The sequence below is a fragment of the Rhinolophus sinicus genome, linkage group LG07, assembly GCF_036562045.2.
Source record: "Rhinolophus sinicus isolate RSC01 linkage group LG07, ASM3656204v1, whole genome shotgun sequence".
Classification (NCBI taxonomy): Eukaryota; Metazoa; Chordata; class Mammalia; order Chiroptera; family Rhinolophidae; genus Rhinolophus; species Rhinolophus sinicus.
This window is the reverse complement of record NC_133757.1, coordinates 6,530,142-6,556,046: the sequence shown is the minus strand read 5'-3', so window position 1 is coordinate 6,556,046 and position 25,905 is coordinate 6,530,142. Positions and strand designations below refer to the sequence as shown.

Below are 25,905 nucleotides of genomic sequence, written 5' to 3'. Positions count from 1 at the left end.
ATGAGAAATGATTCGCCCAAGGTCCTAAAGCAAATTGGAACCTGAAACCTGGCCTCCACACCAGACATGCGCTCCCCTCCGAGCATACAAACCTTCCTCTCAACTTGACCCTGATCCAGTTTCAGGAACTGTGAATGGCATTCCTGAGCCCCCAGGTGGCCAGGTTTGTGAGGAGTAAAGTGTCTGCAGGGGCGGAGCCTAGCAACCCGGGAAGACCCCTGTTCCCACCTGAGACTGGGAAGAGAAAGTGGAGTTATCCTCGGGCTGCCTTCCTGGAAGTCACAGGGGACATTTGGTGCATCCAAAGAGCTGGCTCCCGCGCACAGGGACCTACGTCAGGCAGGGAGGGAGATTACTGCCTTTTGGGAAGGTACCTTCTGCCCTTGATCAACTTTGTGTTGGTCCTTCAGGCTGGGATGTTGGAGGTACTGGCCTGCATTGGTTTACTATTGCTGTTGTAACCCATTACCATGGATTCTGTGATTTCAAACAACAGGTATTTATTACAGCTCTACAGGTCAGAAGTCTGGGTAGGTGTCACCAGGCTAAAATCAGGCAGCAGCAGGTTACATTCCTAGTGGAGTCTCCCAGGGAAGACCCTTCCAGGCTCACACAGGGTGTTGGCTGAATTCAGTTGCCCAGGTGCTAGCACTGAGGCCCTGGGGACTGGCTGACAGTCAGTGTGGCCAGGGTTGACTCCGACTGGTTGCCTGAGTTCCTTCCCATGCCTTCCTAGGAGTTCCTAGTGGCCTCTGTCTGGTCCCGGCACGTGGGCTCTACATCTCAGCACCAGCATACGCGTGCGCAGTCCCTGCAATGGCTTCACATCTCTCTGCCTTTCCCTTCTGCCACGTCTTTCTTCCTTCCAGCTGGGGAAAGCTCTCTACTGTTAAGGGCTCCTGTGATTAGATGTATTCACCTAGGCAATCCACGATAACCCCCTTCTCTTAAGGTGGTAATTTCAACATCTGAAAAGTGCATTTTGCCATGAAATGCACTTTTCATATTCACAGGTCCCTGGGGTTTAGGTGGGGATGTCTCTGGGTGCCCATTCTGCCTCACACAGGGACAAACTGACCTTCAACCCTGGGTTGGGCTATCACTTCCCCAGCCCAACTATCACTTTGGATCCTGCCATTCCAGGATGCCAGTGAGCTGGATCTGGGCACCCTGGCAAGGCCCCCCCATTTCCCTGGTGTCACACTTCTGAACTCACACAGTGGGCAACGCGTGAGCCAGTACAACAGCCATCCTCTGCCTCTGGCCTCCCCCATTTGCCACCTCGTTTTTTCTCATTGCCCGTACCCAGGCCACCTAACCAGGCCTTCCTCTGGGGCAGGTCTTCTGGGCTCCCAGGCCACAGGCCAAAGCAGAATGGCCAGAGTGAGAGGAGGAGGCTGCAGACCAAGGCAGGGCCCCCCCACTGTGTCCAAGGGCCAGCAGGCCTTCGACCTGGCTATCAATCCCTGAGGACATTCTAGAACCCACAGCCAGCAGAGGTCTCCAGAGTGAGAGAGGAGGAGGGCCCCTTCCCTGCCACCACTGTCCAAGCAGCCCTGGGCCGGGCTGGTCCATGACCGCCTCTGGATGCCTGCTTGCCCTCCTCCATGGTATGTCCCCAGGGCTCACTCATAAGGGGTGCTTTCATCTGAAGCCAGGCACTCCAGACAACAAAACAGACCAGCACGGGGCTTCAGTGGCAAAACCAAAAGCAGCGCCAACAGCACTGAGACGCCCAGAAGTTCCAGCCAGCCATGTGAAGCACAAGGCATCCTGGCATCCCAGAAGGGGCCTCAGAGAGCATCCAGCTGGAGTTGCACCCTGCACTACCTCCTTCAGAGACCGCAGAGCTTGCCAAACATGCAGACGCCAGGCCCCACCCCAGACCTACAGGATCTCCTGAAAGCGGGACTGAGCACTACATGTCTACGTAGCTCAAGTAATTCTGATACAGTGAAAACTGGAGACTAACCTTGTCCCTCCCATTTACGTACCAGTAGGAGGAGACTGAGGCCCAGACTCATCCAAGGACACAAAGCAAACTAGTGACAGTCAGGACTAAACCCCATTCGTCTTCTTTATCCAATAGCTCCCATCAGGTAGTGTGGATCCTGGTGGCTCCATACCCAAGAGTTCTGAAAACATGTACCTTTCCTGGCATCTCTTAGTAAATAAATTAACATACACCTGCTCTACTGTGTCTGGTAAGTATTCAGAGAATGTCCCACCCCAACGTAATTCTCAACTCATCCCTGGAATCAGGAAATGAATCCCATCAATCACCGTGCTCCCTGTTAGTGCTTGCTTTCCAACGAGACACATGGTTAAAGCAAGCAGAACAAACAGAAGGAGAACTGATTGCATAGACCCCAATTCTCCCAACACACAGCAGCGCCCTGCGCAGTCCCAGAGCTGCCTTTGTCTACCTGAGTCCCTCTCTCCGGGGCTGATCGCCTGGAAATTTGCAGGGCACAAAGAGAGTTTAGGAAGTACAGGAAGATAAGATGGCAAAGCTGACCTCATTTTCTTGGTCTCCAAGCGTCATCCTGCTTCTCAACCCTGCCTATCTGCCAGGGAGGGTTTCCTCATTCTTCAACTTCACAGATGAAGACTGTCCCAACTCTTCTTTACCATCTAATAAATATATATCTAACATAACACTAAGTCCGATTTTTTGTGACGTGTATCCTTTAATTCACCCTTTCCTCCATTCCCGCGGGCAGTCTCCTAGTCCATTGTTCATTCAGTGCCCCAGGCCAGATTATTGGAACACTTACTCAGCAGGTCTCCTTCTATGACGTACCATCCACACTTCACGGGAAGCTTCCAGCTGCCTCCCTAAAACACCCATCTATAGTATTGTTCTCCTACTGAAGAATCCACAGTGCTTATCAATCCCACATAAACCCAGCCCCACCTCATAGGATTCAGGCTTAGGTACTCACCCACACTTTGTTCTCCTGGCTCACCAATGGGCAACAACGGTAAGGCATACTCTCCATTGCCCCCTGCCCAGCGTTTATAAGCTCTTTATAACCAGTGATTATTATAATCTGCTAATTTTCCATCCTCCACGAAAGCAATAGAGTACAAGAAAGCATAAAATTCTCAATCCTTGTTGCATGACTAACCTTGTGTAGGGGTCTTTCGTGGCATTGGCAAAAAGTGCTTCTTTTTGAGAACTTTTTGTTTTCAACCTAATAATTTGTTTCACTTACATCTGGGACACAAAGGACTATTAGCCTCTCTGGGTAGTATAAGTGGAGCTTGGTAAGGTGGTAACTTTTCTTGGACATTAGCCATGCTATAAAACCAAACCCTCCAGCTAGGCATAGCAGCTGGGGCAAATTTGGAAACCAAAATGGCAGCTCAGAATCCCTCCTGGTTTCTGAGTCCATCAAATGGTGTTCTTTAAAGTCAACCCAGGCTGTATGTGATGTCAGAGGGGTAGTAGATGGGGGTGCAGGGGGGAGGGGAGTTATCACTGTGTGAGGGATATAATGATAAATGTCTGTTACAGCCTAATAAACCAATAAAAAATAAAATAATAAAAAAGTCAACCCATTGTTTGCTTCCTTTGGGAATCTGTTATGTGCATTTCTGTTAAGCAAGTTTAGCCAATGTTTATTCATGCATTCATTCCTGACACTCACAATTTTGTTAAGCTAATTTCTGTTACCAGCCTAAATCTGTACTTGTCAAATAATCCTCAAACACCTTACAGAGCTAGTAACTTTTCAAATATTTATGAGCACCACAGAGAAAATTTATATGAAGCTGCTTGACAAGGAACAATACAGTGTTACAGGTCCAGAGAACATTCTGTTGAAACAAATGTTGTCAAGACATCAATACTTTTATAGCATTTTTCATAAGGGACTTTCACACCTGCTCATTTCCCTAATTATCCCTGAGACTTTTACACTCAGAGAGAATGAAAATAGAATTTTTTTTTAAGATCAGTAATTTGAAAAATTAGCTGCTATATAAAGAAAAAAATGCATGCTCTGGCACAGTCATTGCTAAAAATACAGTCTCGAGATATATGTTCACGGAGAGAGATACTAAGTTGTTATGGCAACTATGATTATAACTGTAAAGCTGGAGGGTTTTTCCCGTTTATTACTCTGTGGAGTTGTGGTTTAAATGGCAGTGTCCTTTGTAATGTCCTCAATCTCATTACTACATAATTACCCATTTCACATTTAATTTTCATGTTTGTTCCTACTCCTATGCTCTGTAGATTTGGCATCATTTTGTTAAGACTTATTCTTGGTTCATGGGTCCCCCCTTGCAACTCAGCTCCCCTCCTCACTATCGCCTCCACTCTGTGGTTTCATTCCCAGGTTGACCTGGGGAAATTGGCTTTGGCTTGAGATATTCCATTTGTAATCAACAAGATGCTGTTATAAAAACTGTTGAGAAATCGCACCAACAGACACTTGAGGAGAGAGTGAATTCAGAGTAGCCAGAGGCCCCTCAGCATCCCTAGAGATCCGCATTCGCAGTCACCTGCTATGTGCAGGACAGTCTCCAAACAGGATGGCATCCAACCTTCATGCTAGCTTTTCCTCTGTTCACACCCCCTCTGACCTCCATTCCTGTCGGCCACCTGCATCCTGAAGGCTGAGCCTTGGGGCCTGAGCATCCTTGTCCTCCGCTTTCTGACTGGGAATGGTCAGTGAGAGGCGCCAGCAGGAGATAGGAGCGGGAGGGGGATCTGGGTGCTTCTAACCCTCCCACCAACCCTTCCACGTCCCCTTCACTTGGCCCCAGCGGTCCTGGTGGTGGCTGTACCTCTGTGCTGCCCTGAAGCCTCCCTCCTCAGCTCCAGTTCAGCAGCCAATGAGCAGTAATGGCAGGCCTACGTCTGCCGTCACCAGTCAGCGTTCCTCCTCTCAGTTCTGCGCAATCCTCTGGGCGTCATTCAACTCACTTCCATTTAACTGCATGTGCCTCCACTCCTGCTGGGTCCCTGACTGACACAATCCTCCCGAGACCTTGTGAGGAGAGGATGGTTCTCCCCCATCTTAGGGCTGAGGAAACTAGAAGTCACGTCACTTGCTGAATGTCATCCATTTAACAAGTGACTGAGTCAAGAGTTGATCCTCCAATTGTCTGGCTTCAAAACACCTGCTTCTATCACATAGGTTACAATCTCAGGCCCAAGGGAATTCTGGAGCCTCCCACAGCCCAAAATGCACTTAGGAACACGCAGAGTCAGGGCAGAGCACAGGCCCCCAGTGATGGTCATGTGACGGTCACAATGGGTTCTGGGGGGTGGTTTTAACACCCAGGAAATCTCTAGCCCCTCCTTCCAGTGGGATTTCTTAGGATCTAAGTTTCTCAAATTTACAAATTTTGGAGCGGCTCCTGATATCACCTAAGCAGGAAGCCTAAAAAAGAAGGAGCAGTAATCTTTGTGGAATCACTATTTACATGAAGAGGAACTCGATGGGAGCAGTCCAGATGCAAAGCCTGGGAAGACACTACCCTATCCCCCAGCCCACCACAACCACACACATGGGGCTGCTGCACTCCCAGCCCAGAATCAGAAGAAAGTTTGGGAAGGCCTGAAACTCAGGCATTCATTCCCCTTTCTCCTTTGTCTGTCAGAGTACAGGGCTCTCTAGAACAGCAATGCCAAATACAGTTGGTCCATCCACATGGGAGGCCCCAGGTCTGGAAAAGACCACCTATAGCCCGTTCTCAGACAACCAATCCTGAAAGCAGGGGTCCCACCCACTGCAGTTTCTGTAGAACATTCCTGCCTCTCCCCACATCACAGAAGACACTGAGCTTGATAGAATAGAGACTACAAACATAACAAGAAAGTATGATGAACTTAACAAATTTGAAAATCTAATAAATTCCTAGAAAAAATACAAAAGTTGAAACAACAGAGAACCTGAACAGACCAATAACACTAAAGAAGTTAAAATGGGAGTCAGTCAGTCTTTGTAAAGAAGTTCCAGATGGTTTCACAGGTGAAATTACCAAACTTTTTAAAACACCAAAATCGCCATCTTATAAAAGTTTTATTCCAGGAAATAGAAAAAGAGTAAAAGTTGCTTAGATCATTTTGTGCAGCTAATGTAATTTTGATTCTAAAATCAGAGAATGACAATACAAAAAAAAGGATATAATAGGCTCACTTCATTAGGAACATATATACAAAAAATGTCAGGTCAAATATTAGCTAACTGAACCCAACAGCTTATTTTTTTAATGTAATGTAAGAAAGTCGGCCTTGTTTTAGGAATACAAGGATGGTTCAACAGCAGAAAAATCTATGTAATTATCACATCGATGGACCAAAAGACAAAAAACTGTGTGACCATCTGAGTCAATGAATTATCTGACTCAGAAAAGCATTTCTTAAAATTCAACATCTCGTTAGGAAAGAAACTTTTAGAAACCTGCAAATAAAAGGGAACTTTTTATCTTGATACAGGTTATACACCAGATCTACAGCAACATGATAGTTAATGGAGTGAATTGCCTAGATTCAAGACCAGATGTCCACCATCACCGTAATTGTTTCATATGGTCCTGGAAGCTATGGCCAACACTATAGGGGAAAAAAGAGACAGAAAAGGTATAAATTTAGAAGGAAAGAGAAAAGAAATCTTTATTTTTAGAGATAAATGGTCTGATCATTTATACACAAAAGATCGGCAGAATTATAGGACAAATAATACATAGTTTTGCAAGATTGGATGATGAAAGATAATTTTTTTTAGAAATCAGTAACCAGTAATAACAAACCAGAAAGTATAATACAAGATGAGATGCATTCACAATAGTAGTAATTATGGCTGGAATTATTTTAGAATTTATGTAACCAAGAAAGTTTTGAGACTTTAATAAAAGATAGAGAAGATGTTCTAACCAACTGACAAAACAGTCCATGCTCTGTCATGGACAACTCCGTGTCATAAAGATTCAAGTCTTCCCCCAACAGATTAATCTAGAAATAAATTAGTTATACATAAATCAATTACATGCAATAAAAAATTCAGTTGGATTTTTTCGAGGAATTCAATAAACTTATTCTAAAACTTGTATGGAAGGAAAAACATCTTGAAAAAGCTAAAGCAGCTTTAACTTATCCAACTAGGTGTTAAGACATTTCAAATTACAATTGGAAGAAAGAAAAGAAATCGTGTTATTGGTGCAAAGCAGACCACAGACTAATGTAACAAAAGAGAGAGGCAAGGTGACGGACTTACATGTCGTATACTGGGAACAATACAAAATATGAGGACATTACAAATGAAAATAGAATCTTCACTGGATGGCATTGGGAAACCTGGCTCTGTATGGAGAAAATTAAAACTGGATCCTTATTCAATACTACTCACAAAGATGAACTCCAAAGATGGATTAAAGAACTAAATGTGAAAAGTGAAATCATAAAGGTAATAGAAAAAATATAGAAAAATATCTTTGTGACCTGCAGATAAGGAAAAATTTCTTCAATAATGCCTGAAAAGCACAAACCATAAAGCAAAAATAAGAGGAAAAAAATAGTTGGTGATGCTAATATCAAGATAAAGAATGTATGTTCCACAAAAGACACCCAGAACAAAATGAACAGGTAGATAATATATCGGGAAATGATAACGGCAATGTCTGAATCTGACAAAAAATGTATGTCCATGATACATAAGAGACAAAGAAACACAGTAGCAAAGTAGGCAATGGATGTGAAGAGGCTACTAACAGAAGAGAAAACACAAAAGGCCAACCATGTATCAAGACATGCTCAACGTTGTTAGTCATCAGAGAAACGAACATTTAAGTGAAGAGGTGTTGCCTGGCAACTATTACTGGGCATAAGCTGAATAGTGCCCAGTGTTGGTGACGATGTGGGCTTACAACAGCCTTCAATCACTACTGGTGGGCATGAGGACAGGTGACCCCCATCTGGAGAGCACACCTGTGCATCCTGACATACGTCATGTGAACACATGTCAACCATACCTGAATGCTTACGATTTGTATAAGAGAAAATGATAAAGATTGTGAACCCCGTGAAAAAGAAAAATTTAGCTGAGAAGCATTTTTTCCTGCTAAAATGTTTGTGCCAATAGAGAATATTACATTAACTCAGGGCACAAGTCACTGAAACAATTTCTACATGTTGTTGTTTGAAAACACAAGACTTGGCCAACCAGCTTAAATAATTGTTTTCTTTTCCGTGGAATTGCATGAGCCAATCAGTTTTAAGGCACAACCTTCTAAAGTCAGCCCAAATTAATGATTTGGTCGTTCAGATTCACTTTTTATTCTTCCATGACGGTCTGATTACTTTTAGGGAGTAGCAGACATGGGAATAGGTAAGTAAATGAAGTATATTAAAAGCATTTGTAATATGCCATCTAGGGACTATAGTATATAAATGCCCCTGTACAGTAAGACAAATAGATCCCTGCCCTCAAACTACAATTACCTGATTACAATCACGACACTGCATATACCAAAAGGAGGCATGGCAGTTTTTCAATTCAGTTTAATTACATCTACCCTTAAGGGCACAATCAGGGAACCAATCATTTCTTTTTTGTAAGTCTTGGTCTCATTCCTTCACACCTGGCCGTCAGTGATGGCTACCTCCGAGTTGTAAATCCCAGGCCGAAGCTCAGTGTGATTTAAGGGGCTCAGGCATAAAAGTTGGGAGCTCTTGAGCAGCGAAAACTTCTTTTCCTTCCACGCAAGCACGGTTTCCCCTCTGTGTGCAAATGAAGGCAAGTTGTCACATCCAGTTATAAATTCTGTAGCTAAGAATGCATTTCTATTGCTAAGTAGGCGAACTTTCAGGGACAGAAATCCAATGCTTTGTGTATCCAACCAAAATTGGCAAACACTGTAACAACCTGGATACAATTCTTCCATCCTACATCTTTTTTAAACTTAAGCTTCCAAACTCCAGTGGATGAAACAGAAAGCATGTTTGTCATTATTGTTTCCATTCTCCAATCTGGAGGTGAAGGTGAGGCGTGTTAAATATTGAGGTATTTCAATCTAATATATTAATTTGTAAACAGCCTCCAGAGGTCATTACCGAACCAGGAGTGAGTGGCCCATCTGAGGACGTGGCAAGTTACCCATTGGAGTTAGACCAAGGTGGACCTGAGGGTCTCTTATCCTGACTCTGTCCCTCACTGGCTATCAGCCTGGAGCAGGGACTGACTGCACCGTCCTAGCCTCAGTTTAGTCATCTGTAAAGTGGGAGAATCCCATCCTGACCTAATAGAGAATTGTGGTGAGAGTTGAATAAAAGTATGTACATAAATGCTTGGTATAAAGCCGGGTACATAGTGAGCACTCAGTTCAGGTTCGATGTTGTTGTTATTACCTTGTCCTATCGGAGTGAGGCACATGCTCATTACTGCCTAGTGGAGAAAGGTAACCTCCACACCATGCCCTTCCTTTTCCTTGTCACCCCGCTTTTGCCACCCCCTCCCACCTTGGCACACACTGTTGCCACTACCTGGATGCTGCCCTGCCTTTCCTGTCCTAGCAAACTCCTGCTTGCACGTTGAGGTCCAACTGTAACCCTCTTCACGGGGAAGCCCTGTCTGACTGCAGCTGGGAGAGGTCTTCCCTCCCCATCCCCTGGGCTCCTGCACCATCCTGCATATGTCTCTCACAACCCTCTGGACATTGAGTGCAGGCATGGCATTGATTTCCCCACCACCCAGTGAACTCCTCTAGGAGAGGGAACACTGGAGAGCAGTTGGCATCTCTCCTGTATACAAAAGGTGCTCAATAAATGCTGGCTGGCTGCATGAAAAGACCTTGAGTGCAGAATCCAAAGCCTGATTTCTCTCAGTCCCAGTGCCTGGCACACAGTAGGTGCTCAATAAGCAATCATGCACTGAAATGGGCTTTCGAAGTCCTCACCATCTGGCCTGCATTTTCCTCCAAGCAGCCCCTCCCGGCCTTCTGGCACAGCTGAGATCTGGGGCCCCCACCTGCCCTGCCCTGCTGCCTTTGTTATCACCCAGTCCTAGATCCCTCCCTAACTTCAGTGAAGCCCTCCCCAGGGTGCACAACATGAAGAGGACCTGCTCCTTCCCTGAGACCAGGGTACACTCTTCTCTGTGTCCCAGTGACGGAGCCCCCAGGCTTGGGGGGAAGGGACTTCGCAATGTGCAGAGAGCGTTTCCGAATTGGCACAGCTACTTTACACTTTACAGTGCATTTCATTATCAAAGGAGGAAAAGCTGAAGTTAAACCAATTAATGTTTTAAGCACCCCAGAGATCCAAATTAAAAAAGGTTTGCCAGGCATAGCTGTCGCCTGACAGAAAGCGGAGTTTTCTGGGGGAACTCAGCCTGTGGCGTGGGTTAGCAGGCAGTCACCACCCAGGTGAGTTTAGCCCACCTCAGCTCATACAGCACTTAGCTCCCTCTCCGGAGAAAGAATAAATGACACTTATGAAGCGAAATAAAATGGCATAACAATTAAAATCAACATGCAATATTTTCTTTTTCAAAAGAAACCTTCTCAGGTATTGGTTATATAAATAAAATCTCCCTTTCATCCTTCAGGCCTCAGCTTACATGTCACTTCCTCAGAGAGCTCTTTCTGCTGAAAAATTCTGCTTCAAGTAGGACTTACCCTTCTGCCCTCATTTCCTGGCTATGCATCCTGTTCTTTTCCTTATGGCGCCCACCACACTTTGTCATTCTTTTCTGATTGCTTAATGCTCAAGTAAGTAAGAGACAGCCGGTTTCAGTGGCCAAGAGAGTGGGTCCTGGATTGATGTTCAAGTTCAGATTCTAGCTCAGTCACTCAGCAGCTGGGGCCTGGAGCAGGTCACCTCACCTCTCTGTGCCTCAGTGTCCTCATCTGGAAAATGGGGATAATAATATTTTCCACTTCATAGACTTCTGGGGGTTAAATGAGGTAATACGAGTAAAGTGCTCAGAAGAGGGCCTCGCCATGGGAAGCGCTCAGGTGTGTTCTCATTCTGACTGTTAACCTTCTATGTCTTCCTCACTGAGGTGTGACCACATCTAGCACAGTCCCTGACACGGGGCAAGTGTTCAGTAAAGGCTATCATGGGCTCTCCCCAACTCTGTCCTTACCCCGTGCTTCCAAATTCACCCCACTTCTTTTTCTCATGAACCCCTCCCCTGGCCAAACTGTCTTCCTCTTCTGTGTTCAGGCTCTCCCACCTCCCCACCAGTGCTGTCCCCTCTGCAGCTACCTGTCCTTCTAGCTGTGACACCCCCCCCATGTCCCCATCTTACCCACCCAGTGGAGCACCCTTCCTAGTGAGGACACAGCCTTCCTTGCATGGGGAACCTGGAGTCCCTGACAGTGCACCCAGTGATCACGCTCCAGGCCAGGCCGGTGGCAGCTGTGCAGGGAAGTGACCCGAGACGAGGACAGAGCAGGGCTATGCAGCCCCCTTATTGGTCACCTGCATTCCACATGCACCTTGCTCCCCTCCGCGAGGCTGTTTCTGACGGGTGCGAGCAGTGACACGGGCCTTTCAACAGAGGCAAAGAGGGACTAAGGGAAAGTACTGAGGAACACAGCACGGCCTGGGAGTTGGGCCATTTGCAGCCAAGTGTTTCCAGAGGTAAGGACGGTGTGACCTTGATGATGAAGACGTGATCCCAGAGAGAGCAGTACAGGGAGAGAGCCCTGGACCAGAGTCACTGTAGCTGCAGAGACGTCCCTCTTTGTGCCTTAGCTTTTCAGGGCCTCAGTTGCCCATCTGCAAACAAGGAGGCAGGGCAGGTGACCCTACAGGCTCCTCCTTCTTCAGCCCCGGACCACTGATGCAGTGACTGCACCCCTGAAGCTTCCATTCTGGGGCAGATGTGACCAAAAGATGACTCAACCAGCACGTCAAGTTTCAGACCTCCCTGTGGCTCTGGGGCCCGACTGCGCATCACTGCCTTGCCGAGCACATTCATGCTCCTCCTTCACGCCTGACCCTCTTCTTCCCATTTCTCCGCCTCTTCTTCGCCTCTGTGGACCCTGCTGTTAGATCACCCAACAGCATAATTGCAGCCCCTCCTGCCAGTGACTTCCCTCATTTCACTGCCTCCCTGCCTCCCACCCCAACCTCACCCCACTCCATCCTTCATCCTGCCCTGAAACTTGGCCTTCTCCAGCCCATCAGTGGACAAGCTCACACATACACCCTCCAGTTCTCAGCCATCAGAGGACAATAGCCAAACCCCGGGGTCTGAATGAGCTCCCCAAGCCTGTCCTCCCAACGCTCTCCCCTCCTTGTCACTCCACCAGTGAGGTCCAGGCACAGAAATGAGGTCACATCATCCACATGCTCCCCACACATACTCTTGCTCACCCACCTCCCACTGCCAGGAACAGCTTCGCCAACTGCAGGAAGACCCCTGCCATCTGCCTACACCTGCTTCAGTTGCAATCCTCTCATCTCCGTATTTCACACCAGAAGTCTCCGCAGAGACACAAAAGAGGAACATGGGCAGGACATGTGCTAACCTCATCATTTAACCTTATTGAGCCTCAGTTTCCTCATCTATAAAATGGGACACTTCCCTAGCTCGCAAGAGAGATGGAATAGATGCGTCACAAACTGGAAGCACCATGCAAATGTCAGGCTGATGCTAAGCCAAGCCTAGCTTATCCCTCCTGCCTGCCCACAGCAGCCTTCCCACTCCAGTGGGTGTACCACCTCGTCTTCCAGACAGCTGTAGGACCTCGAGGGGTCTGCCAGATCACCACTCCCCAAACAGGCCTGCTATAAATCATGTCAGCCGCAGTCAGCTGCCTCTGAGCCTCCGGGCATGTGTGCACGCTATCGGAATAAAGTTTAAATTAAATCCAGAAGCTGCAATGTTTCATAAATATCATGCTGCAAACCCCCTGCTGTGGAATGCCAAACCCCCAACACAATAATAAGCAAATACTACCTTTTGCCCATGGGCCCTGTATTCTCCCCAGCTTGGCTCCATAAGACCTGGGGACCTTCCAAAGACAAGGGAGCAATACAGGAAACCTCTCACGTTTCCTCAGGATTCAAGCCATTCCCATGCATTTTCTAGAAGGACAGCGAGAAGCAGGGTCCCAGACCACCAAAGGCCAGAATGATGGAAAGCAGTCCCCATGTGGTGCCGGAAGAGATTGGCAGTACGTGTGCACTGCTCTGCATATGGCTGCCTCCCCTGCAGTAACCAGCCCGTCTTCTTCTTCTGGCCAAATGTCCAACTGCCCAGCAGCTGCCTGGTGGATGTCTGCTCCCCATGTGGCGTTCACCTAAAGGATTCATGAGTTTCTGCCCTTACAAGTTGGGTGCAATGAACTTTATGCTGAGAGGCACCTATGAAAGTACAAGAAAGGTGTGTGTGTGTGTGTGTGTGTGTGTGTGTGTGTGTGTGTGTGTGTGTGTTTTCCAAACAGCTGCTTTTCCAGGAGGGCTCCCGTCAGTAACCAACGGGGCAGATACGAGAGGCTGCGCCCAGGGGTCAGGGTCTGTTCCTACTGCCAAAATGATTTGCTAATGTAATTAGCATTCAGGCTGACACTGAAGAAGGCGGTTCAAATCACCATGACTATTTTTAGAGGCCTCCTAATGGAAAACTCTTTTCCTTTCAAACTACACAGCTTTCTGTAATTAGAAGAGAAACTATTATTCAAGTCAGATCATTTTTTCCCTTAAATGTCTTTATACGATGCTTTACACGATGTTATCGGGAAAATGCATTTGCTTGGGCCAGAAAACACACAGAGCAAGCAGCACTGCCAGGGTGGGCATGAGCAGGGTACCCGCTGTGTCCTCACCCACCCCCATGCAAAAGGGAGCACAGTGTTACCACCATAAGCCCTCTCCCCTCAGCCCCCACTGCTCCTGCTGAGGATCACAGGGTAACACAGAGCCATCCCTGTGCACTTTTCCTTTGGAACCCATCACGAGTCCCCGAGAGTGTTGACATACCTGGAGAATGATTTTTAAAATGTTTCTCCACTGTTCCCATCATAGAATCATAGATAACTTCCCATTGGTTCATTTGTGCACTCAGAAGCAGTTCATGAGTGTCTGCTTGGTGCCAAGAGAGAGACGGGACCCTAAGAGGGCCCGGGACACAGGGGGGTGTCCCCTGGAGGCATTGCCACCCCCCACACAGAGTTTATATTCTAGAGGGGGGGAGGGTTAAATAAATAAACCAGAATGTCCAAAAAGCATATGTAGCTTTGGATAAATACTTAGAAGGAAAAGGAGGAGGGAAAGGAGAAATGAGACACGGTAGGGAGAGATGAGGGAAGGAGGAAGGAACAAGTGCTGTGACAGAGACAGAGGGAGGGGTCCACTGTGGGATAATGTGGGGTAGAGAAGCCCTCCCTGAAGAAGCCTCAGGAGAGACCCCCACAGATGAGGAGCCGGCCACATGCTCAGCTGAGGGAAGAGCATTCCAGAGAGAATGTAAAGGCCACAAGTGACAAGGGAGGAATAGCTCAAGGGACCAGGAGGCCTCTGACAACCATCGGAGGCTTGGCACAGGTAAAACTGGGGCAGCAGGCCAGGGCCAGGGGTCTGGGTCGCAGCAGTAGGTTAGGATTTATGCTGAGTTCAACGGGAATCTGTGCAAGACTTGAAACAGGCGAGGAATGTGAAAAGGGTCATTTGGAGAGAAGAGATTTGGGTGGAAAGCACAGATGTGGGGAAACCAGTCTGGGGGCCACTTAACTGTCCGTGCAAGGGGTGTGGTGGTTTGCGCTGAGGATGGGGCCATGGAGAAGAAACGAAGGGCAGATTCGAGCCAGCTGTTGGGGCAGAGCCAGCAGGACCTGCTGCAGCAGCTGTAGGTGGGGGAGGAAGGTGGAGGAAAGACACGGTTGGGGGCTTGAGCGGGGGGCACTTACGATGGAGGAAGGGAGAGGGTTTCCATTGCAGGGCTGCGGCTTGAGTAGCAACTTTTCCACCAGAAACTCCACACTAAGGCCAAACGTAGGAACCATCCTGTTTTCAGTTGACCCAGGACACCTGCTAATTTCTCCAGTTGGTCACTCATGCAATCAGCAAACACTGGCTGAATACCTACCAAGGCCAGAGTGCAACAACAGCCTGCAGCCTAGTGGGGAGACAGATATGCAAATGAGGACCCCTCATGGAGAGGTCGTGGCTACAGTGGAGACTGGGGAAGCGGATGGGAGTGGGGAAAGGAGCCATCTGGTCCATCTTGGGTACCACGAACAGCTGCACAGGGACCGGGCAACCAAGTGGAATCTTCCAGAACAGCTGGAGTTGGGCAGAATCTGCCCACATGTTCAGAGTTGATTGAGAATTTAAATAGGCGTGAAATTAACTGACTGCAAAAGGGTACACAGGAACTTTCTGCTGTGATGGAAATGTTCCATATCCTTATTTGGGTGCTGGTTTATAGACTGGTTAGAACTCAGTCAACTGTACACGTAATACCTATTTCACTATATGTACGTTATACCTTAATTTTTTTCACATTAAAGACTTTTTTAGAGAGGTTTTAGGCTCACAGCGAAATTAAGAAGAAAGTACAGAGAGGTCCCATGTGCTCCCAGCCCCCACACATTATCAATGACGCCCACCACATGGCACACCTGTTACAGGGTAGGATGGACCTACCTTGACACATCGTCATCGCCCAAGGTCCACGTTTACCTTAGGGCTCACTCTTGGTGCTGTACATTCTATGGGTTTGGACAAATGTATAGCGACATGTATCCATAATTACAGTATCGTACAAAATATATAACCTTAATTTTTTAAAAAAGGTTTAAAGCAATAACAAAAAAACAACAAAGTTCATTTTTACCTCTCACTAGGTGTAAGTGCACATCTTATAACCTGCTGTATTGACTTCACCTCTGAAGAGTCATTCTGTATTTGCAGCTGCACTTTCAAAGTTTCTGCTGTGCTCAGGCACACCTGCCGTCAACCTCAGGCACGGTGGTTCCCACGCGGGACAACACTCGCGAGAGCCTCCCACTGGCCCATGTCCCGCCCGTGACGGGTCTTCTGGGTGTGCAGGCAGGACTCCTCCTAGGCAAGGTCCCTCCACATCCCAGACTCTACGTTTATGTAAATTCAGACTGCAGTCCACAGCAGGCTTAAGTCTTTCTAAAGAACATCCTTTGTCAGCATACAGAATCTGTGTGGAATAAAGTAATTAACTGGTGCCATGCCCCGAAAACAGCTCTGTAGCTTATGTGCTGCATAGTTACATGTGACAAGTTAAAGCGTGTGTACCTGTCATTTGTTACCTTTCCCCATCCATTCATTGGCATCTAAATGCCTTAGTCCGGGCCTGCTTGTATCCAATGAGGCTTAATTGCTGGGCTATGCAACGCCTCCAGAATATTACTCTTTCCATTGCACATAACTAATCTCTGTAGACACGTCCCCGAATGAGGAGGTTGACAGTCAGTTTTCAATGTCTAACGTATGACTCAACGGAAAGCCAGTAAAAGCTCCCTGTGGAACAGCTTTCAACAAGTCATTCTGATTTCATTTCAAATAAGCCAAAGAAGGCAGGGGCTGAGTGAAAGACTCCACTGTGCTTCTCTCCCCGTTAGGTTCTTTGGGCGGGAAGATGGAGGAAGATGTGGGGCTTCCCCAATGTCCAGGAGTGGGACCACCCAGGAGGGCCATACAGAGCTACCCTCCCCACAGTCTCACACACCAAGATCTAGTCCCTCCGTGGTGATGGCCTTGAGCTCTTCACATGAAAATAAAGATGCCGCCAGGAGAGGTTTCCCCACTTATGTCAAGCCCGCTGGAGTTGCAGCAACCTACCTGCCATCTGTGGGTACAGCCCCCGGCAGCTCCTGAGTCACACAGCCAGTGCCAGGGGTGACCAGGTACAGTCTTGGTCAGTAGGTAGCTGAAACAGAGAGGTGGAGAAAGGGGGGCTGGTGGAGACATGTACAGGGAGCAAGTCCAGGTCACACAAGGCACCCACCGACTCACGGTGAAGGTGCAAGCAGCCCCAGGGCATCCGTGGGCCTCTGATAACAGGCACCATCATTGCATGCCCACTGTGAGCAAGCTGCTTTGCCCACACTCTCTCCTGTAACCCCACAGCAGCCCTGCCAGGGAGGGGTGCTCACGTCCACTGCACAGCTGAGGGAACTGAGGCCCGTCTCCCCAGGTGCTGTGAAAGGCAGCAGAGGCTGGACTCTGGGACTCTGCTCCTAAGCCCAGGACAGAGTCCCACATCTGCAGACTGGGCCTCCTGAGACAGTCCCCAAGGGCGCAGGGAGGGAATGGGCTGGTGGCCAGGGCTTGTTTGGGGGCACTCACCAAAGGGCTCACCACTTGAGGGAGTCCTGCCAGGGCTCAGGAGCACCACCTCACACCCACCCACCCTCCCAACCCCGTCCAGTCCTGAAAGGCAGCGTGAAACTCATTTCGTGCTGGGCCCTTAGAAACAACCCACTCTTGCCATTTGACTCCCATGATTTATTATTTTCTTAAACATCTTCAAGCCAGTCGACCATCTATCTATTTTGGTCTCTCTGAAGTCAAACAACAGGTTCAGTGGTTTTGTTGGTGCTGTTTCATTTGCCAACTGGCTCTGCAGGTCACGAAGGAACCGCCTGATCAATGCTCCTCCCTCTGTAGGCCCTCCCCCACAACACCACCAGTCCAGGCTGTGACTTCCTGGCGGCCCCCCTGGGCTGCAATGTCCTGCTGCACGGCCGCCTGGTGAGGGGGTGGGTCCTCAGGCTCCGGGCCATGAAGACCTCTAAATTCCCAGTTCTTACTCGAATTGGCTGTGGGCTCTCTGCCTTGATTTGATTGATGAACATGGTGCTTGGCAGACACAATCTTGGAAGAATCTGCATCGGCTGTGTATACAGTAAAAGAGGCACTGCAGGTTGTTTGGCTGTGTGTGACTGACAGCTATGTCTATTAAGATAGGAGCAATCAAAGCCTGGCTGCTTAAGTTACACGCAGATATGCCAAAGAAGAACTGCCTTATCTAAATGTGGGGTGTCAGGATAATTGAAAGGAAAATCCTGGACTCCAAGGAACGTTTGGTGAACGATGAGGACAGAGCACATTCCCGCCACTCTTTATTCGCTTCCGAATAATTGTTGGGCATCACTGGCATGGAACAGAACGCTGGGGTTATTGCATTATGAACGTGTTTCTGTGTGTAGCTGGGTATGCGCACAGGTCTAAATGAATATAGGCATGTGTTCCCCTTTCTATTCCCACAGCAGCAATTACAGGTGACTAACAAAGCTACACGTAATATTTAGCATGAAAATCAAACAGATGGGGAAATCAGGGCAAGCAACATAGAAAGTGGTGAATAAAAATAGAGGCAAGAAAGTAGAGGGAAGAGAGCGAGTGGGTGTAAGGACAGAAAAGGAAAAACGATGGGAGGAGGAAAAGCGAAAAAAAGAGACGGGGAAGTGGTGAACAAAGCTTCTGTTTCCATGGTGACCAGCAGCTCCAGGTCTGCAAAGATAAAGCTCCGGAACACTCTGTAAACCGACTGGTAAGGGAGGCAGTGGGCATCCTTCTAAGTGTCAGTCCAGTCCAGGAGGCAGCACCCTCCTTGCTCTGGAAGCTGAGTTGCCTCAGCTCATGTGCTACATACGCGGGCCCCCAACGCAGGCCACCCCTGATGGACCGAGGGTGACCACCGCACATTCTGTCCCTTGGGGATTTGGAATTCAGCCTAAAGCAGTCGGTGTCCGTTGGCAGCTCCTCCTGTATGGATGGAGTGTGCAAACTGGAAGGGGCTCTACTGCCCTGTGGACTGAGAAGCAGGGAACGTGAGTGTGGTCAAATTGAAGGTCGAAGCAGCTCTTGCCAGGGTCAGCTGGAGACTGCATGTGACCAAGCATGATTGTCTCTTCTGAGTCACTCAGCAACATTGGACACTGTGGACTGTGGCTTGCTTCCCAAACAGTCTCCCATCTTGGATTCTGGAGTGCCACACCTCCATGGCTGTCCTCCCACACCTGCACCAGCCTGCTCTGTCTCCTTGTCTTTTACCTAGACCCCAGATGGTGAGGCTCTTCAGCCTGGGTTGGGCCCTTGTTCTAGATCTCCCTCCTCTTCTTTCCCTGTGGGTTGAAATACCACGAATGCAGTTCCGTGAGCTCCAGGTCTGCATGTCTGCTTAGACGTTGCATCCACGTCCCAAACTGAACTGCAAAGTGAATTCTTGATTGGCTTCCACAAACTTGTTCCCTCCCCTCAGTCAATGACACCATCTTATCCAGGATGGTGATTTAAGCCAGTCACCTGGCACTCAGCCTTATTTGCACACCCCCAGCATAGCACCCATCAGTACTCCTTGTTGATTCAATTTCCAAGATGAACCCTGAGCCTCTTCTCTCCTCTTAGTCTCTAAAACCACTACTCCCATCCAGGCCACCATTATCTCCAGCCTGAGTTTGCTCAATGGCTTCCTAATGAGTCCCCAATTTCCACGCTCACTCCCCACAGTTTGCTCTCCATGCAGCAGCCCGCGGGATCGGTTTAAAACAAGAACGGGGTCACGTCGCTCTCCTGCCTTGAAATCTTTCAATGACTCACATCCCACTAAGAATAACGTGCAAGCTCTTTTCTCAGACGTGTGAGACTGGACCTGCTTTGGTCCTGCCCCTCCCACAGCTTCTCTGGCCCCTTCCCCACCCCTCCCACAACCAGCTTCCTGTAGTTTCTCACATATGTGGAGTCTTCCCTGACTCAGGGCCTTTGCACTCACCCCTCCTGTCGGAATGTCCTTTGCCCTGCCCTCCATACATCTGCTTCTTCCTCATCCGTCTCACTCTGCATGTCACCCTCCCAGGGAGACCCCTTCCCACCTCTCAATCAAAAATAAGCCCCACCTACTGTTCTCCACCTTGGCCTGTCTCCTCCCTGACACGTCACACAACTGGTGATGTTGATCAGCTTTTGCCTTGTGTGACATCAACTTTCCTTGCTGGTCTGTAGCTACCTGAGCACAGGGACTGTGTCTGACTTACTGTCACTACATCTCAGAGTCTGTCCATGGTAGACATTCAATAAGCATTATTTTGAGAGCTAAGCAGAGAGGAGACAACAGGAGACCAAGAGAATGTCCTCCAGAAGTTCCAGCTCCAGCTCTGGTTGCTCTGGAAGCCGGTGTGCACCCCCAGCCCTGGTGTTCCACTGCAGACTTCTGGGGTCTTCCAGCAAAGCCCCCTCCTGGCCTGCAGTGGGTTTCCGTCCCGAAACCAGGTCCTCTATAGCGCCCGGCCCAGAGCCGCCAGCCACACTCTCTGGGAGCTCGTGGTTCCACAGCACCTGGCATAAGGCTTCCTCTGTTCTCAGGCTTGGAGTTTGATGCTGCGCTTTATGCTTTTGGAGGAAATAAACACTTGTGCCAATCCAAATTCCTGCAGGAGGGGAGATCGTCTCAGCCACCACTCCTTTCCAGCCCTGGCAGCACTATGTTGGCCACTCTTCAGTTTGAATTGCACCCCAGGGGTAAGGGCAAAATGTCATTATTTGTGTGCCAGGGGCATCTGGGTGACGGGGGAGGAGGAGGTGAGACCTGGGGGCGAGGGCGGGGGTCCTGGGGTAGACAGGCCCCTCTGCACCGACAGACTGTAAAGTGGATCAGACCCTGGATTCCTCTTGGCTTCCACATCCGTGTCTATAAGGCTGACACAGCCAAGCCATCGAGCCACCCAGTTTAATACACACACACACATACCAGCTAGGTGTGACGTGCACTGCTCCTTCCCATGGGCCCGTGGGAGTTTCTGTTCCCTGCAGGTGGCTGTTCCCTCAGGCTGCCTTCAGCGCTCTCTGTTAAACTGTGTGTGTGTGTGTGTGTGTGTGTGTGTGTGTGTGTGTGTAGGATGTGTGTGTGTGTGTGTAGGATGTGTGCGTGTGTGTAGGATGTGTGTGTGTGTAGGATGTGTGTGTGTGTGTGTAGGATGTGTGTGTGTGTATGGTAGGATGTGGTGTGTGTAGGATGTGTGTGTGTGTAGGATGTGTGTGTGTGTGTGTGTCTCATTAACTCAGAAGCTCCTCAAGGGCAGGGACCTTGGGTCTCACTCCTCCCTCAGCTCAGAGCCTGACATACAGCAGGCGTCAGTGTTTGTTGTTTTGATCTGGCTAAATTATCTCAGGGGTCATTCACAGCTCTCTGGCTCAAGCTGCCTTCTACCTGCACTTTGATGGGTAGAGTGGGCCGAGTGGGGAGAAAAGGAGGAAGGGGGTGGAGAGAAGGGCAGATGGAAAGGTAGAGGCAGGAGCGGGGCATGAAGGGGGCCAGCAGCGGGGGGCGGCTGAGCCTGGCTTTCCCGAAACTGAGTGAGGCTGGGCAGAGGCACACACATTCAGAAAGAGCTTGAGGCAGAGGGAGAAAGTGGGAGATGAAATCAGTGACTATAGTCACCAGATGCCAAAATATTCAGCCTGCTCATGAGTCTCCCTGGAACGCGTCTCTAGAGAAGCCCATGGAAAAGGTCCTTCATTCCGGTTCTAATTAAGAGACCTCTTTGATGTACTGAGCCACAGGAAAAAGAGTCACAGTGACTAACATTTTTAATGTCATTAAAATAATTAAATTACATAGCCATTTCTTGCACCCCGCCTGGACTTTTTTCAACCCTCTCCTTCAAAATGAAACAGTGCAAAGACATCGAGAGTTAGAGAGAGCCCGCAGACAGACCATTTTAACCGCCACTCCTGGCAGAGGGCTGTAATGGGCTTCACAATCCATTTGAAATTGTCCGGCTATTTGGTACGCATGCTAATAGACATAATGCCTCCGATTTTAATGGCCCCTTCCTACCTAGCAACCCAATGTGCTCTCTCTAACATTCTCTTTTTATACATGGAAGAGGGGGGAAGTATTCCTAGCCCCATTTTACAGAAGTAGCAATTTGACGATAGCATGGTAAGTGCTAATAGTCACTGTGTGTTCATCCTACCCAGGCACTGAGCATTTCATGCATTATCCTTTACTCCCCTCAACAACCTTTGGAGACCTGAGCCAGGATTCAAACCTGGGCATTCTGATTTAGAACACATATGCTTAAACACTACGCTATGTCATTTGTTCACAAATATTTATTGAGTGTCTACTATGTGCCAAGCACTAGGCAGGGTCCTGGGGTACAGTGGTGAAGGAGGAAGCCCAGTCCCTGAACTGGAAGGGATGGCATTGTAACAGGAACACAGACCTAACAATCCAAGAACATAACAACTTCATATAAACATATGAGCCAGGAAGAAAACAGGCTGATGTAATCAAGAGTATACGGCAGGTGGCTGTAGAGCCAGGGGCCTCCTTGAGGAGGTGACATTTAAATGTCAACTCGAATGACAAGTAGGATCCATCTCCTGGAAGATATGGGGCAGATCATTCCACACAGAGGGAAGCATATGGGACTAAAAATGTTCACATTATTTATCTCAGTAATTCTACTCCTGAATATCTGTATTAAGACAGTAATTCTTAATACAGAAACAGAAATTCACCATAGCTTATTTTTCATAACGAAAAAAACAGAAATGACCTAAAGTCCAGTAGGAGAAAATTTCAAAGAATCATGACACATGAGCTTGGTGAAATATTACACAGTCAGTGAAAAACAATTGTATAGGCTTTGGTTCTGGCTGGCAGCACACCTGACTCTACCTTTCCAACTGATTACAACTGAAAACCCAGGTAAAATAGATACAATGACTATCAGAGCACTCTAAAAATAAAGACGAACAAGCAGAGTGGAGAGAGAAGTCAAAACTCGAAGAAATACAGATGTGGCAGTGGGTGTCCTAGGCCCCTCTGCGTTCTCCAGCTTACGTAAATATCAGGGCAGCCAAAGCCTGGAAGTGTGCACATGGGGACAGATGAAATTCCAAGACAAAACATTTTCTTATTTAAAAGAGTAAAATTTTGTCTGGATACAATGCAGTTTTCCCCATGTTAATTTATTGCTAGTCATGTTAGATCCTCGGGTACCCATCTATGTGTTCAAACAACACTCGTTACATGTTGGGTTTCCAATGCCCCTCACTTGCCAGCCTGATCAGCTTGTATCTGCAGTAAGTCTCCCCAGTTTGCAAAAACAAATACAGAACTTTACAGTTTATAAACTGTACTTTGCTTCCCTGAGTCTCACAACATTTCTGAGGGCTGAGATTAATCTCCCCCAAAGAAAAGGGGGCTCAGAGAGTTGAGAGCGCTTTCCCAAGTGGGTGGGACTTGGGGGTGTGGAAGCTCTTCTTTATGGAGCCGCCCCAGCTCTAGGATGCAATGGAATGGAAGAGGTCCATCTTGCAACCCAAGTGCAACAATGGATTCAGGCTAGAATTATTGGGTGAAAAGTTGTTGGGGAACGAGAGAGTGACACAATGCCAACGTATCACCCCACAAATGACGAATCGCAAAGGAAAAAGGGCCTCAACGTGAAGCCATCTTGCTATTGCCCCCTTAATCAAATGATTAGATCACCAACAGCGGTCCAGCTGGATGCGGTGGGCTAAGGCCCCAACCTCATCTATGAAGTACCGTGTTTCCCCGAAAATAAGACCTAGCTGAACAATCAGCTCTAATGCATCTTTTGGAGCAAAAATTAATATAAGACCTGTTTTTATTTTACTATAAGACCCGGTCTTTATAATGTAATGTAATATAATATAATATAATATAATATAATATAATATAATATAATATAATATAATATAATATAATATAATATAATATAATATAATATAATAATATAATATAATACCGGGTCTTATATTAATTTTTGCTCCAGAAGACACATTAGAGCTGATTGTCTGGCTAGGTCTTATTTTCGGGGAAACACGGTAGCATATCGGCAAAGAAATCTAATGAGGCTTCTAGCCCAAACTCCCAGTTCAGAGGAAATACAGGGGACAGAGGAACATATAAAAGCCACAAGGACCCAATAAGACAAATCCAAGACGGAGCATCCGACAAGACAATGGCATACAGGCTTCAGAAGGTTAATGTCATGGAAAAGAAAAAGAAAAAGCGAATGAACTGTTCTAGATTAAAAGAATTCGAGATATACATAACCAAATGCAGCCTGTGTACCTGAATTAGATCCTGGTTTCGAGAAAACAGCGATAAAACACATTCTTAGGACAATTAAGGAAATATGAACATAGACTGGATAGCATACAGTTAAAATAATTGTTCATTGGGATTTAGATGTGAAATATCATAATAGTCGGAACTTATTTTTTCAAATGATACATATACGTGTGTGTACAGTAGACAGATAGAGATACAGTCATACAGAGAGACAAATCAAATACGGCAAAATGTTAAATTGAAGCTTGGTGAAGGGAACAAGTTTTCAACTTTTCCGTACATCTGACAAATTTTCTTAAAGGTTAGTGGTTCCAGTTTCCATAGCAATTCATTAGTGTAGCCATTCAATACATGACAATGAGCACTTGCTGTATACAGCCCAGTATTGTGCTTGAGCTGGTAACTTCAAGCCTGCGGGGGCAGGGCCACCGACCTTAAGAAACCCACCACCCACGGGAATGGGCGAAGACATGGCCCCTGGAACCAACTTAAGCCCCAAATCTGAGGCTTTCCACTGCTTCACACATACAGTTTTTGCAGGGGTACTACTATCCACTGGCTGTTTTCCTGAATTCAGTGTAATCTCTAATACGTACGTAAAAACTGCATTACTTAAAAAAAATCAGAAACATCAGGCTTGAATGCTTGCCTAGTTCTTCAGCAAGTTTCCAGAGCTCATTAAGCAGTGGAGATTATTAGAAAGGATCTCATACACTTATTAATTTTGTTTTCCAGTGACTCAAAGACCATCTTTGCCAGCCTTTGCTAAATCTGCAAAATACGTCAGCATTTTGATTGCTAATTAGTGTACAGAGAGAGAGAGAGTGGCTTCAACAACAATTTCACATAATAGAGCGGATTTAATTGAAATGCATAAATTTCAAAAACACTCTAATTTGCAAATAGCCTCTTGGAAATCTTATTCCTATGCCAAAATATTTGTAAGTTGCACACAAGCAACTCTGGCACCTCCTAATTCTTGCATGTCTTTCAAGGTAGAACGTCTGCACTTCCCCACACACCACACTTTCCGCACCGTGTTTTCATATTCTGTTTACTTGTCAGCAAGCCCTCTACATTGGAAGGCATACACTCATGCACTCACTCATCAGCTATGTTCTGACAATCTGTAAGTGTCAAGGCTCTGATCTAGAAACTAGAGATACAATGGTCAACAAAACCCATGGAGCTTAGAGATACAACCATAACAAATTGCAATAACACAGTCAAAATCAGGCTCCCGGATCTATACAAAAATGCCCTATTTGCATTGATTCCCAATGAAATCCCAGTAATTTATGTCTGCACGTAATGCTTTAAAAGCATAACAGGATTTCAGGGCTAGAAGGGTCCCAGAGATCACATTCCCCAGGCCCACCCCCTTTTCAGGAAGCTACACAGGACCTGTCCTTGCCATGATGGGTCACAAGAGGGCCAGAGGGCAAGGCCAGCAGTGCCTATGCCAGTTCCTAACGTTCCATTGGGCAAAGCAAGTCACCTGCCAACCCCCAAACCAAGGGGCAGTGAGGAACTGGGAACATACACCCGATCGGTCTCCCGATGACCAGTCTTGCGGTGGAGGTGCCATTCCCTCTGCCGTCTACTCTTCTTCCTCTGCTCACTCCTACTGTTCCTCAGACTTAACCCAGATCCCGCCTTCTCTGAGGCGCTCTCACTGGTCCGATGCCCCTTCCTGGGCCCCCGGGAGCCCTCGGCTTACTTCTGCTGTGGCACCAACCAGGGTTTATTGAAATCGTCTGTTCACATATTCGTCTCTCTGCCTGTGCCCCAGCCCATCGGCCTCTCAGACACCTCACTGCAGCCACCCAAAGCCAGTCCAGTTTGCATTCTG

At 47.5% G+C, this 25,905-nt stretch overlaps 1 protein-coding gene across 2 annotated transcripts in view; it reads right to left on the bottom strand.

Annotated features, from left to right (window-relative positions):
• CPXM2 (carboxypeptidase X, M14 family member 2) overlaps nucleotides 1-25,905 on the bottom strand; it is a 140,569-nt gene that overhangs the window by 98,856 nt on the left and 15,808 nt on the right. Inside the window, exon 1 of one of the 2 annotated variants that reach the window (XM_074338849.1) lies at nucleotides 16,781-16,802. The exons of the other annotated variant lie outside the window; for it this stretch is intronic. Within the exon in view, the coding sequence (XP_074194950.1) occupies nucleotides 16,781-16,787 (7 nt within the window). The 5' untranslated portion in view covers nucleotides 16,788-16,802. Of the gene's footprint in view, nucleotides 1-16,780; nucleotides 16,803-25,905 lie in introns of those variants that run through there. 2 annotated transcript variants of the gene reach the window in all.